Consider the following 15,023-nt stretch of genomic DNA (forward strand, 5'->3'; position numbering starts at 1 on the left):
CCCTCACATCGTGCAAGAGAGAGAATAAGGACAATCGTCGAGGTCGCCCCCAGGTAGACCAGTGCCTTCGATGACAGAGACCACGAGACGCAAAAATCGGCGGGGCCTAGACAAGACCTCTAAGTCATCAGAGCTAGATTCCCCGCCGGTCATAACTAAAAAAGAAAGAACAAAGAAGGAAGATGGATTACCAGTTGAAAAAAGCTTGAAAGAAAAAAGACTTCTGGATGAAGAAAATGCGTCCAGATTCAGAGATGATCAAAAGACTCGGCAAGAAGATAAAATGAAGAATATGGGAAGAAGAAACCCCTATTTATAGGGAAGACCCAAGCCCAAGTCTCCCCAGAGGCCCAACTCGAAACGTAAATCTGCCCGTCCAAAATCACTTGAGAACAATCTAACGGCAACACAGAAATCCAGACGACGAAACTGAAACGAGTAGACGCAATGATTGAGTATCCACTATCGTCAAAAGGAACGCCATTAATACTCCACATGTCAACCTAGAAGTAGATAACCATCATGACCTACCCCTAGTCCCTAAACCATTCTCGGTCATAGCCTATATCTCCTACCCACCCGTATAGCTTATCAGCTCGGCCATCCATGTCCGACTTCGTTATTTGGGGGAAACTGTTCTATTCTGGTCATAAGGTCGTAACCAACATCTCTCCAAACCATCCTTATAATCCACCAACTCGGTCATCCGTGACCAACCTGGTAGACTAAGCAACTGTTCCATCCCGGTCATAACCGGATAATTGGTTTCGAGCATAACGTCCATTGCCCCGCATATCCTCCTTTGCTCGCCTTAAGTAGGTTCCCCCATGGTAGAAACTATTAGAGATCCCGACATAGCATTAAATGCTCCTGACATAACATTTATTGTTCAGGGCGTAGCATTTAATGCGTTTTTGTCCCACCATTTGATGCGTCTTTGACCCGCCTTCAATGTCAAATAACAGACTATCTGCTACGCCGCCTGCACATTTCGCCTGTCTTCGACAATTCGGCCAGAGCAGATTCGTAGGACAAGAAAGGACGATCTGAGTACATTCCTTATGTCCGTTAGATGCTGACCAATGACCAGATGCCAACTCAGCATTCACAACGCTCTATAAATAGGAGACCACGCAAGGAGTATAATTAATTCTCATTCCCTCATTCATTACTACACTTATTGCTCTAACCTCTCTCTTATTTACTCCTCTTCTCTCTCTAGAATACATTACTAACTTGATCGTCGGAGAACCTTTTCAGGTACCTCCCCCGACAGGTCCAGACGATTATCTGACCAAGTCTCCTGCTCTACCACATGTTCTCGACCATTCATCATCAGCTCCCAACCATCCGTCCTCCATTCCCGATCGTCCAATCCCAATAGCATGGAACAGGTGGTTTAACAAAAGGTTTGGGGCAATGACGATAATGTGCTAAAGGTTATAGCATCTAGATTTTCCTTAAAAAATTGTTAATCAATGTCTTAATGTTGTTTAGGAAAAAGAAAAAATGAAATCTTATATTAAAGTGGAAACAAAAATAGTTTGTCTAAAAAAATTGAGAACTTATAAATAATAAAGACGGTCAAGGGTATCCTCTTACCTACATGTAAGAAACTAATCCCTTATATGTGATTGTTCTTTTAAGTGTGCTAACAAATGTCATTCATAGAAATCGAACTTTTGATCTTTTGACTCAGTACACGATATGGGTGAGCATGAGACAAGTTAAGGCTTGTCCTTACCCGATCCTAACTGTTGGTTGTGTTATTTTTTGAACTCGAACTCAGCCCTAGACCCAAAGCTTACCCGACCCTATATATCGACCAAGTCAACCTTTAAACCCAAATTTAACCTAGACCTGATTAAATATAATGCATTTTTATTTTAGATGAAATATTCTCAATATTATTTATATCTCTTATGAATATATAATTTGACATATAAAATGATATATGTATATATATTATTAATCATTTATATATGATGAAAAAAATTAAAGAATCAATGATACTTTCGACAAAAAATGTAACATTCTCTGTACATATTTGAATCGAGACACATACAAATATGATGAGTGAATGATAATGAAACAGGTCATTCTTGATCCATACCCGGTCCTAAATATTGATTGCGTTTAATTTTTGAACCTGATCCCGACCCTAGACTCGATCGGACCATACCATGTGAGCAGGTAGGGTCGAGTCCTGCACACTCCTAATACACAATACAAGGGGATCCAGTGACCAACACAACATTCATAAAACTAATAGTTAAATACAATGGAATGATGTAAAGCAAATAAAAAAAACAACGGAATGGTTCAAAATGTATTAATCATTTCATATCAAGTCTCAAAGCTATATTATAAAAGTAAATTATATAGTCATTTAGTACATATTCATTTTATATTTTAGACATAATATTCTTGTGCTCATTACTTTATTTGAAATTTCAAAAACATTTCACACAATGTACATCAAGTTTTAAATCATTTTTGTTTCTATTTCCTCAGGCTAATCCATTTTCTAATACTAATTCATCAAAAGAGTTAATATTTCAATGACAACCTATCCAACAGCTACTCATATCACACAATGTATTCAATGCACCAGCATTTTATATATAACTACCTGTTTACAAGTGCTATTGTTTAATTATAGTGAATGTGAACTTTCAAAGGAGATATTCCAATTACAAGCTTTCAGAAAGCTTCAGGGTATTATTGTTGATTCCAGGGAGGGATATTCAGAAATATTAATATATCTGACTAAGAAACCTCAATATAATATGTCTGTATTTATAGTTGAATACCCAAAACAGAAGGTTGTATATCAGTTTGAGTATAGCTCAATTCAAACTAAATTCATAGCCATGCAGGAATTACAAATTCTCACCTCTTGAAAAAAATACTATCAGCATGAAAAAGCAACAATATTCAAGACAGCCTAAGCAAAACTCTAACTGTGAAAGCACTTACTGGGATAAAATTATATTCTAACAACATCCTGAAGGCAATCAAAGAAATGAGAAATTTTAATCTTCTCTTTGCCAGAAAAGATAGCTTCTGCAGATCCTCCTTGCTCCCCTTGTGCTGCCATCTCAATCAACATGTATAGCTTCCTTATAGGCATCTGAGAATAAAAATTGAGCACAAAAGATAAAGTTAGAACAAGTACCAATAATCATATGAAATACATGATCATTGCCAATCACTGCTCTACAATTGAATATGGTATGCACACTAAATAATAATAATAGTAATAGTAACATTAACTGGTGAAAGCATATTTAGTTTGCTAAATTACCAAATTGGGCACGCTATATTCTAAAAGAGGTGGAAAAGAAACTAAACAAAATGAACAAAACCTCATTTACAACAAGAGAAATATAGAGGGAAGGCCCATATGTATAGAAGACTAGTAACAATAATAATATTAAAGAAACAAAGATCTTGCGTATGAACTTATCATAGTTCATATTTTTACAAGGTCAGGCAAAAATATAAGAGAATTAAAAGACTGAAACACATCATAAAGGTGATTAAACGTACATCACCCAACACCTCTGCAGCAGCATCAATATCTTCATCAGCAAAAACATTCAACTGTTCTAGGACCTGAAATTTTGAAAATGAGAAATATAATTTAAGATTTATTTTGAACTATATTATATATATGAGACCATATTAGGCGAAAACACTTATTGTGAAAGATGAGAATAATGAATTTTGATTGTTAGATCTTATTTTAAAATTTAGAAGATAAATGCATGACTTTTATAAGTTATATACAACTAAGTAACTTCCAATCTTGCCTATCCATGTATGGTAAAGATTAAACTCAAAAAACAATTTAAAGTAGTCATTCACATTTGACATTAGCAAGTGATACAGTCACTTGAATATTGAACAGATGAAACAACTGATTTTTTAGCAAGAGAACATAAAAGCATCTGCAATTACATGAAACAATTGAAACGTTCATTGTGCACAAGTCAATTGCATGTAGTTAGCCTGTGAACTATGTTAAGGGCAAAATATGTTTACCTTCTTTGCATCATTTGTATTCAAGGTAGGGACATGGTAAGTGACAGAGAAAATATCACAAAACCCAATCGATTCCAAGAAATCCACTTCACTCGTTGTGCCAATAACCATGAGTTTTTTGCCCTGGCATGGTTTATGCACATTAGTAACAGTAAGAGTTAGGCAGCATCAAAGAAAACATTTTATCACAAACATTTCAATTATTCATTTGGTACATTGTTCATGTGGAGATGATTCTTCACTTTCCCATCTCCACAACTTCCTTCCAGAGGGAGACATTGGGTTTCAGACAATATATATTATACATATATGTGTATATATATATATATTATACATACATATATATAATTATATATTAAAGCAATATGAAACCATTGACTCCAAATCTGTTCCTATCTCTTTTGCATTCAATTTTAAGCAATATACTTCAGAAAAGAAGTCAAACGACAAGGACAAATAGAAACCTTTGGAGGAAGCCGTTTGAGCAGGACCAGTAGTGTCTGAGAAATCAAGTTTGAAAATCGAGGACCAATTGACACATACTCCAATAACCTGCATTGATGTATCAAGAAACAATTAATGTCATACATAACAGTGGAGCTACAGTTAAGGATAATAAAAGAATAATCAGAAAATCTAACCTCTCGATGTCATCAAGAACAATGACACTCAATGGTGACCTGTATGCATCCTCAAAAACCTGTTCAAAAATCATTAGACCTTGGGATTTACATGGCACAGAAAACTAACCAGGCCAATACAAAAAATAAGAACTATATCAATATAATTGTTGATGAACTAAAGATATTAAAAGAATCAATGAAAATTCTGATGCACATATTTGTATGTTGACTCAGACGAAAAAGCTCACTTGCAAAGGCCAGTAACTGGCTCTTCAAAACTATATACAATCAGTAGTATTCAATAAAAAGGCTCAAAATCTTAGTTAAGACAAACCTTAATAATCTGCGCACATTTAGTGCTCTCATGCAGACCAATCATAGTTTCAGCGGAAACCTAGCAATTACAGAAGATCACAGATAGCCGCAATTAAATATAAGGTAAGAAGCAATACTTATTTCTGGAGAGTAATATTCAAGATAATGAGAGAACTTACAATCTTGACATATGGGAAGTCACTGTCAATACCAACAGTCGCTGCAAGTGCAGTTTTACCACTATACCAACAAAGTAATTAGAAACATTCCTATCAAAAAAATCTAATGAAGATGAAAATGCATGCATACCTGCCCCTAGAACCTTCCAGAAGACACGTAACAAGTGGGCTTCCTTTACTCACTTTAACTTGCTCCACGAGTAGCATTGCTCTTTGATAAATGTGTTTATGTCGATCACCACAGTCAACCATGCCATGGAGTCTATAAATCAAACAACAAAAATTAGATTATCAATTTGTTGTTTTCTGTAGTACATGCCATGGAGTCTATAAATATGTTTATGTCGATCGCCCCTTAAGTGAAAGCAAATTTACTGTTTTCTGCATTACTTTCAGACACACTTAGATTTCTAATTTACAGCATAACAAACAACTGAAAAATCATAGAATGGATGGTATATATATATATATGTATGTAAAAAGATAAGAAAAGAAAATAGAGAGTATATGCTTTTAAGAGAATTAAGATTCTGAATTGATAACAATAAAGGGTATCCCTATTTATAGGAATCAGAACAGAGGCCAAAAGGAAGATGAGGAACTACTCACCCCCTATAACTAACTAGAAAAGCAGTTACTGAATAATCAATAACAGAAAACAAACCTCTGACTGTTTAACAGTTAGAGCTAAACCAAAACACGTGTTATAATTGAAACCAAGTTTCAATTTGACACGTGATCTCTAATAATATATATTTGGGGGATCCATAGGCTCTTGATAGAAAGGTACCACTCAAGCTTAAGGAGAAATTTTACTGCATATCCGTAAGACCCACAATGTTATATGGGACTGAGTGTTGGGTGGTAAAATATCAACAACAGAATAAACTTAATGAAGCGCAAATGAAAATGTTGCGTTGGATAAGTGATTAACTAGACAAGATAGGATTAGGAACGAATGGATCAGTGATAGAATTTTGGTACTTCTTATTGTAGAAAAAATGTATAATCACGTCTTAAGTGATTTGGGCATGTGTGGATGAAACCATTAAAAGCCTCAATAAGGAGAGTAGATTAAATGAAGGTTGGTCCAATTTGTAGGGGCAGAGGGAGGTCAAGAAAAACCATAAATGAAATAGTTAGGAAAGGTTTAGATATTGTTAAGGTTACATCTCAAAACTAATTAGGATGAGAGGAGTAGCCCAATATGTACTTAAACCATTACTGAGACAGGAAGATGTGAGACTTACTTCCCAACATGCCCCCTCCACATCAACTTGTCGGGCCAGGTGAAGGGTTACCTTTCACTCATGACTAAAGGGCATCTTTTGGCACATAACAACCGAAGAAAAGTTCAACTTTGGCTCTGATACCATGCTAAGGTTTCATATCAAAATCAGTTGGTTTTGAAATGAATCCTTAAGAGAGATCAATCCTTTGTCAATGGAAACGATATATGAAAGAATATTATGGCATCATTCGATCTATGTAGACGACCCCACAGTGAGACTAAGGCTTGGTTGTTGTTGTTGGCCTCCACAAACTCCATATGAAAGTACTCCCAAAACCTTTCAAGCCATCAAATTACTTGGAGTTTCACATTCAAATAAGGAGGGGAGGTTGCAGAAAATTATATTTCATATAGCTTTAAAATTGTTAGCTTTGATGCTTCTTTTATTTTAATCAGGTTAAGGGGCAGCACTGTCTGTTTGCTAAAATAATGAAGATATAAGAAAATCAAACTGAGGTAATAGATCAAACCAAAAAGTTGAAATAAAATCAAAATACTTTACAATTTCAGGTCATTTAGTCAATCATATGGGCCACAATGCAAGGACATACTTAATCCTACAAGTTATGATATATTTATATTTTTTTCCTTTTTTGGCTCATCAAAGAGTACTTGATGGAAAATTTCATAAAAAATGCACCCACGGATCATAGAAGTAAAGGAAGAGTTCACATATCCTAATTCCTAATGGAGCAGCATAGGTTTACCGGTCCTTCATTAAAAAGTGAGGACAGGTAGGCCTATACGAGCCTTGACCATCATCTTTCCAATCCATTATAGATATATGTCCTAGTTTAGCTTAATTTACAGGGTTGAAAAACAGGTTGTCTTGCACATAGTTTTGCCTGCACTTTTCTAACTTCTAAGTCAAACAAGAAGCATATAGATTGCTTGCGGGAATCTATAGCCCTATAACTGAAACTTTCTCTATACTTAAAGTATATCGACATGGAATTCTCGATATGTTAGGTATATGATTGGAAAAGAGTATTATGGACCCAGAGAGTTTATAGTCCATAGCTATCCTTTTTACCACCTTTTATATTTCAACTAACCACATGTACAAGAAGATACCAACACAATATTGAATTGTAGAAAGAATCATTGAGTCATTATGTGATGTAGGCATGTAGCTGAAGGAATTTAATTTAGACTGCTTAATAACTTATTTCCACTATTTATTCGCAGATTAATGGGGTGAGAATAATAAAATGAAATTGCTAAATCCACTTCCGGAAATTTTAAAGCCTTGTAGTAAATGAAAGCAGTACCTGCATCTCTCAAGGTCATCGGTAGAAGCTCCAAATGCAGGAATTACTTCATGCAGTGCATTCAAAAAATCATCCATTGTAACCTTAATATTCTCTTCCTCTACTGGCTTAGTGAGATCTTCTAGACTCAATTGTCTATTTAAAGCATACGAGACAGCACTTTTCACAACACCTTCAAGTTCTGCACCACTATAGTTTTTTGTTCGAGCAGCTGCCCACACAAGAAAAAAGCAAACCCTATAAACTTCATAGTTCTATCGATGCAATTTGGATAACTTTATTCTTTTTCCTCATTTTAGTAAACAGAAAATAATCCAACATACATTGCTAAGTCTAGATTTTCATAATTATTAATGCAAAATTAGGGCAGCCTAGTGTCCAAGGCTCTAGATAAGACGAATTCCTAGATTTGAACCTATAGCCTATAGACTCCAATACTGCGTCTACACTCACCCTCTCAATTATTAATATCAAACATGATAAAACCACTAATTATGAATCATGACATTCTTACTCTTTTATGACTGCCTTCAAATGGTTAATCATATCATCATTTTACCAACTAAAACCATCAACCAAAAAGTAACTGTTAGCTAATCATCAAATAGAACCATAGTTCGTTCAGTTTATGGTGCAAAGAGTAAGGTTTCTAGTATACTCTACTCACTAAGGTTTCTATAGGTCTTCTCCACACATGTTTGAACCACCTGGTGTGGGATTGTATTTGGCTCCTCTAAAGTGCAATCATTGCACTTTGGAGGATAAAGTGCAATTCAAAGCCAAAATATATGGTCATGGATTTATAGACTGCTTTCAATTAAAACAGTTCCGAACCAGTATTTTCAATTTTCCAGAGTCCACTTCAGGTTGCATGTGATGCAACTATCAAATTCAAGAGTAAAGGATAAATTATAGGTAATATCCCTCAATAAAGAAATACTCTTCGAATGCAATTGAGAAGTGTGCAAAAAGTAAATGTGAAAACATATGTAAGACTAGATTAAACATCACTAACACATACCAAGCTCTTGAAGGTTTATATCAGGAGCCAAAAAGGAATTCTCCTTCATCTTGTTAGTATGAATTTGAAGAATTTGCAATCTACCATTTTCATCAGGAAGGCTTATCTCAACCTGGACCTCCAACCGCCCTGGTCTACAAGACATAAGCAAATGATAAATAGCTAATAGGTAAGCACCAAATTGAGACATAACTACTATCATCATTAGCAGCAATCAGAATGAAAGATTGTTTCACAATTTCAATGCACGAAAATCAATAGCATATCTTCGTTGACTAATTACATTTATACTTCGCATAAAAAATATTAAAATATCTGAAACAGGGAGGAATGTGTAGAGACCTTAAGAGAGCTTCATCGAGCATGTCCTTTCTATTGGTCATTCCGATAAGTAAGACATTATTTAGAGACTCCACACCATCTATCTGCAAACAGAGCAAATAGTCTCTCAGATTTACTGATGACCACTATAGAAAAAGTGTCGCTTTCATTAAAAACCCAAGAATTTAATACATTCACATACCTTAGTAAGAAGCTGGTTCACAATGCTATCATGAACTCCAGTACCATCTCGAGTGGAACCTCTTGACTGCACAAGACAAGAAAAGGAACATGATGTGATTATATGTATTATATATAATATATAATACCAGACAATTCAATCAGAATGCAACTTTAAATTCAATGCTTGTCATTACTTAGAACTATAACCAATATTTTAATGGCCGCAGATTGAAATGTCATCATATTCCCAATGATCACGCTAATATACATGCTCAGAGAGAACAAGTGACACCAAATTTTCAACTAGTTTATACACGCAAACAAATTTCGTATGAAGATTGATATTGACTGCAATAGTGCAAGTTTAAGCTACAACTTAAATATAAAGATTCCACCAATTAAGGATACCTCAACTGTTGCTTATTAACATCAATCAACAAATTGACAAACGCAATACAATGGATTACTGATGTTGATCTAAAGTTGAGAAATCCCATACCTTACAAATAGCATCAATTTCGTCAAAGATTATAACATGCAAATCACTTTCATCACCTGGGAAACAGTGAACCCAAAAGAAAGTGAATTATCAGAAATTTAAACGTAAGGTACATACAATGCTTATATATCCATCACCTCGGCTCCTCTGCTCCTGTTCAGCATCAGCAAAAAGGTCCCTCACATTCTTTTCAGTTTCACCAACAAATTTGCTCAAAACTTCAGGACCATTTACAATCTAGTACAGATCACAGAAAAGAAGAATTAAGATTCATCAACCATCACAAAAGATCATTACTAAGTATTTACACATTTCCATATTCCAATTTAAAAAATTACTCAAACAAGTCAGTAGTTAAGAATCTGCAACAGACCAACAAAAAGTTTAAACAATGACAAAATCTGGTAAGTGTAGAAGAGATAAAGGCAAGGTGGGATTTGAAATGAGCCAAGGGAAAGTTACACCTATCCAAAGAAGATGCTGCAACAGGCTACATCCCAAGAAAGTGAAGAAACAGACACGAGTGTGTTATGAAGTAAGAACAATGGGTTTCAACATTGTCAAAAATGAAGACTAGATTTATTATATTATTTATATAACACCAACCAATTCAAAGTAAATAGTTTTCAACAGCTATAAGATGTCAGTTTTTGGCAGAAAATAACTTGTTGGAATAATTATCATTCATGTCACAAAACGTGAAAACGGTCATGTTTTGCCAAATTCTGACTGAAAAGAAAAGGGTATGAAATGTATTTAGTAAGAAATGGTAAAAACATTAAGGCCAAGGCAATTACACCCCCCAATATAAAAATTTATTAGGAGACTAAATGATATTAATCTAACGAGAAGAAACACTGAATGACTTATCTCTATTAACCACTGTTGTTAAAACCATACCGGTTATCAAACCGGTCAGGGTACTGGTATAGTGGTATAGTGGTACAGTGGTTCAACCGGTGGTTCAGTAATTAAACCGCATGCCGGTTAAACCAGGCATACCTACTTATATTTATATATATAAAAACCTATAATAAAAAATTTCAAATAGGTAGATACTCAAATTTATAATCCATATTTATAATCTACTCAAAATTCACATAAACAAACAACTTTAAGTCTTTAATAAATTCAAAGTCTAAATTACAAAACATATATCAATCCAAAAGTATCACTTAACAACCGCAAAATATAAATAAATGACACAAGTTCACAACTCACTCTACAAAACAAATAAATTTGGAGTTTTAATATTTAACACCAATGAGTCAAAGTTGTCTCATATCGATATTATATTTTTCCACCAAATCCTATTTTCAGACACTACTCCAAGATTACACAAATGTCACTGAGATTACACACAAATGTTAGGAACCAAAAAGTGTAATCTATGTATGCCTTGGAAGCATGTGCCTTGAAGTGTTGAAGAAGCGTTGGAAAGATGGGTCACCATGTAATGAGTTTTTAAGTTTTTTTTTTCAAAAAAAAAAAATATATGTATAAACCGGCCGTTTAGTAAAATACTGGCTGGTTCACCGGTTTTGACTGGTTTTGATATTTGACCAGTTCAACATCTGTACCATACCGATTAGGGGTCCGGTTCACCGGTTTTCCAGTTGAACCGGCCGGTACGAAATGGTTTTTACAACATTGCTATTAACTACTTATTATTGCTGTTAGAGATGGTTGATTAAGCGTTTAGGTGAAATGAGCTGCTCTTCACTCAGTATGCTTTACCTAGGAGCTAGTTTCAAATACAGTTATAGTTAACAGTTCTGTAACAGCTTGAGTCAAGATCAAGACTGACAGATTCCGCTAGATGTAGGTAGTTACAGTTAGCTTCTAACGGCTTCTGTTAAGTCTAAAATACAAAAACATTGTAACTTTGATTTCAGACAACATGAACAATATTCAGAATTTCAGATTTAGTTTCTCTTACGTCTTTTCTCTCTCTTCCTTTCAATTTCTCTCAGCCTATTTCAGTTTCTCAGCATTAGAGTCATAATAATTCCATACATGAAAAATTCAAGTAGATGTAGTATATAACTAGGTATTTAAATTTATTAGACAAGTATAAGGAGTAGTTTCTAAACCTTTGGTTCCTTCCCATTCAAAATTTTTCCAATTTGACGTGCCATAAGGGTCTTTCCAGTTCCAGGAGGCCCATAAAGCAGCATGCCCTTCACATGTTTGATCCCTAATCTGAAATATCAAAGGCTTCCAAGTCAGAAAATGATACAACATAAAGACAGTGGATTAAATGGGCTACAGTATCTGATTTATTACTTAGATGTAACATGGGGAGGAAAAACACGAGATGCAAAAGCTCTACGAAATATATCTGCAAACTCGGCACTCAGACCTCCAATGCCCAAAGACTCAAGATTAAACTCTTTCTGCTTAAAAATGTTGCTAGTGGCAGCCTCTCGCTGATTTACAACCTGCAAATCACAACATGAACCAACAAAAATGCAATAATGTGTAGTTAATAGAGTACAGTTCAAGAAGTTATCATAATAATTGGTTATTCTGCTTAGCAAAGTATTGACTATTATTTCACCTGGAGCACATATAATACTGATCAAACTTGGCAAATTATGGAGAATGTACAAGAAAAGAGCACAGCAAAACAGTGTGTCAAAAGCAAATAGGAAATCACCTTAATTCCACTATCACGTGCTGTTTCAAAAACAATGTATGTGTCATCTGAAACCATTCCTCTTTCGAGAGACTTGGAGTTTTCTTGGCCCTCAACAGCAGCTTGACTGACTGTAAAGTTATAATTATTTCCGTGATACTCAAATAACACTTTTTGCCCTACTGTCATAACCTGCATACAATGAGATCCAAATTAAACATGGATATAGTACATCAAACAAAAACAATGTACATAATATGAGGTAACAGAGGGGACCATAATGCAGAATGTTCCCAAGCTTCCAAGGAATTAGAAAGTAATTTGAGATGTCACAGAAAGAATGTGAGATAAGAGAGGAAGGTTAGAAACATAATAACATGCATGAGGCATCAAAACAACAAGATCATGAGTAATTTCATGAACATTACAGAATAATGTGTTTACACTTCATCCAACTATATGCAATTCATGCTTCAAGTAAAAATGCAATGAAAGGCACACTTCCCCGAGTAGAAAAGCTACCAGAAGAGAATACTATTTTCTTCAGATGAAGATGTAGAAAAAATATTATAACTATGACGATTCATGCATTACTTATTAATTATTTATTTATTACTTATAAACTACAAAGGAAAAGCAATCATACAAAATCAAACAAATAACAACAGTTGCCTTGGCATAAACATTTTAGAGTAACTATAACTTATTGATCTATTTAACCACATTACTACGTAGTAATTGTTTCTGACAAGTGCACTGATAGACACTTTTTTATACAAACAATAAGAAAAGAAGAAGCACAACAAGCAGATACATTTCCCCTTCTTGTCCAACAGTGAGCAATCTAGGCAAAAAGCTTTTAAAATAAAACTCACCAATTAGTACTATTAATATCTTGTGCTTGAGTTTAAGAAGCAGAAACATATGGCAAGCATTTGATTAATCAAAAAGTAACCAATAGTTAATAAACAATAAATGATAACTGACAACCCCCCAGAATTAGCTAACTAATAGGTATAAGTAGCCTTGTGAAAGACCCTACCTGATTTATAAATCTCTTTCTAAGTTGGTTAGCCAGTTGAACAGCATCAACCTACAAGAAAAAGCAACATCAGTAGTATTAATGCTGAAATACTCCAATAGTCCAAGTGGCAAAAACATTGCTGATAACATAATAAACTTCTTTGAAATCAACTTACCTGTTCACTCCTGCTCCCCCTTTTAATGAAGTCCAACTCAAGGGTTAACAATGCCAGGTTGAAGTTTTCAGGTGGCAAGAATCTAAAACAGCATAACAAACCATAAGAATCTAAACCAGGTCAACATGAATACTTGTGCAGATTCAAAGGAGCAGTTGCCATGCTACAAACCAACAAAAATTCTTCCCTATTAAATACATGTATGTAACACTATTTGCAATCATGTTAAATATACAAGCTCTTGCACTAATTTGTAATTGGCCCCAATTATTCTTGACAAATTATATAGCCATTAAATTAACAAAGGTGTTAAAGTGATTCACTCGTTTTTACATACAAACTAAAGAATGTGCTCAACTTGAACAAAGGTAAATATGATTCACTTATTTTTAAAAGTTCAAAACCTTTATTTAAATATCTTAACATTTAGAGAAAACATCCAATTTGGTCCTCGAAATATATACTTAACATCACATTGCTTCTATATTTATAGCCAGTTAGCAACATCAAAGAGAAGCTTCAAGATCCACTAAATTTATCAAAAAAGCAGCCAAAACTAAAGAGGATCAATTGACATTAAGTGAAATTTCTAGATCCATCCCTGCTAGTAATAGTAATAACATGTCAAACACAAATGAGTAAAACAAACAAACAAACCTGGTGACAGATATGGATTCAGCAGAAGAAACTTTAACCCAACGACGTTGAATGGAATTCAACGCAATATGGCCACTGCGTATGGTTTCATGGCCAGTATATCTATGTTAAGGCCACAAATCAATAAACAGATCATAATCGAATCCAACATTCCACTAATCAGCATTAGCATAATAATCAATTCTATGATATTCACTTATTCATCGCAATCATTAAATAAATTGGGAAATGTGTGATAAAATTGAAGGATATGAGAGAGAGAAGACGAAGGCATCGCCGACGAGAGCGAGGTAGAGCTTGTTGGAACCGGGGACGGCGAAATTAGAGAGATCGGAGGGGGAACAGAAGGCGAAGTTGGTGAGAGCAAGGTCCTGTGAGGGAGTATTGGTGACGATCATCTTGATGGAAGCCGAGGACGAAGAACCGAACCAACTCGACATTAGTTCAAATCGGTGATCCCTGCGTCGGAGAAGAAGAAGGTTATAACCTTGTTTTGTTTACTCTACCGCGTTAAGGAATATGATTTTATTTTACCTTCCAAAAAGATGAGAGAGATATTAAGAAAATTCTCAGCTTCAACTAATTTGTCTTATACACATAATATAGGTGTGGCTTACAAGAAAAGAATATTATATTTATTCATTATAAATATTTATTATAATGTTGTTGACTAGTTAAATATTTGGATTATGTTTTGTTTAAGACTTAATAATAATTAAAATATGAATAATATAGTAATAATATATATAAAACTACATTCTGCATACACTTTTTTTTCT

The 15,023-nt window shown here is 34.5% G+C and overlaps 1 protein-coding gene across 1 annotated transcript; it reads right to left on the minus strand.

Annotated features, from left to right (window-relative positions):
• On the minus strand, positions 2,773-14,783 carry LOC109331690 (vesicle-fusing ATPase-like). Its single transcript, XM_019566351.1, has 21 exons — positions 14,497-14,783; positions 14,245-14,340; positions 13,588-13,669; positions 13,431-13,481; positions 12,410-12,580; positions 12,037-12,191; positions 11,844-11,952; positions 9,888-9,987; positions 9,751-9,806; positions 9,271-9,336; positions 9,090-9,172; positions 8,748-8,881; positions 7,727-7,937; positions 5,295-5,426; positions 5,165-5,225; positions 5,005-5,064; positions 4,689-4,747; positions 4,512-4,599; positions 4,048-4,170; positions 3,553-3,618; positions 2,773-3,133 (listed from the first exon to the last, which is right to left on the minus strand). Exons 1-21 carry the CDS (start codon positions 14,682-14,684, stop codon positions 2,990-2,992), a joined length of 2,235 nt encoding a protein of 744 aa, XP_019421896.1. The 5' UTR covers positions 14,685-14,783; the 3' UTR covers positions 2,773-2,989.

Source organism: Lupinus angustifolius, chromosome LG17 (assembly GCF_001865875.1).
Source record: "Lupinus angustifolius cultivar Tanjil chromosome LG17, LupAngTanjil_v1.0, whole genome shotgun sequence".
Taxonomy (NCBI): Eukaryota; Viridiplantae; Streptophyta; class Magnoliopsida; order Fabales; family Fabaceae; genus Lupinus; species Lupinus angustifolius.

Coding starts and splice junctions, on each gene's coding strand:
- LOC109331690 (XM_019566351.1), bottom strand. CDS start 14,684: ATGTCGAGTTGGTTCGGTTCTTCGTCCTCGGCTTCCATCAAGATGATC. Junction 3,619..4,047: donor ATACAAATGATGCAAAGAAG/GTAAACATATTT, acceptor TCAAAATTTCAG/GTCCTAGAACAGTTGAATGT. Junction 3,134..3,552: donor CTGCAGAGGTGTTGGGTGAT/GTACGTTTAATC, acceptor TTTTATTCTCAG/ATGCCTATAAGGAAGCTATA.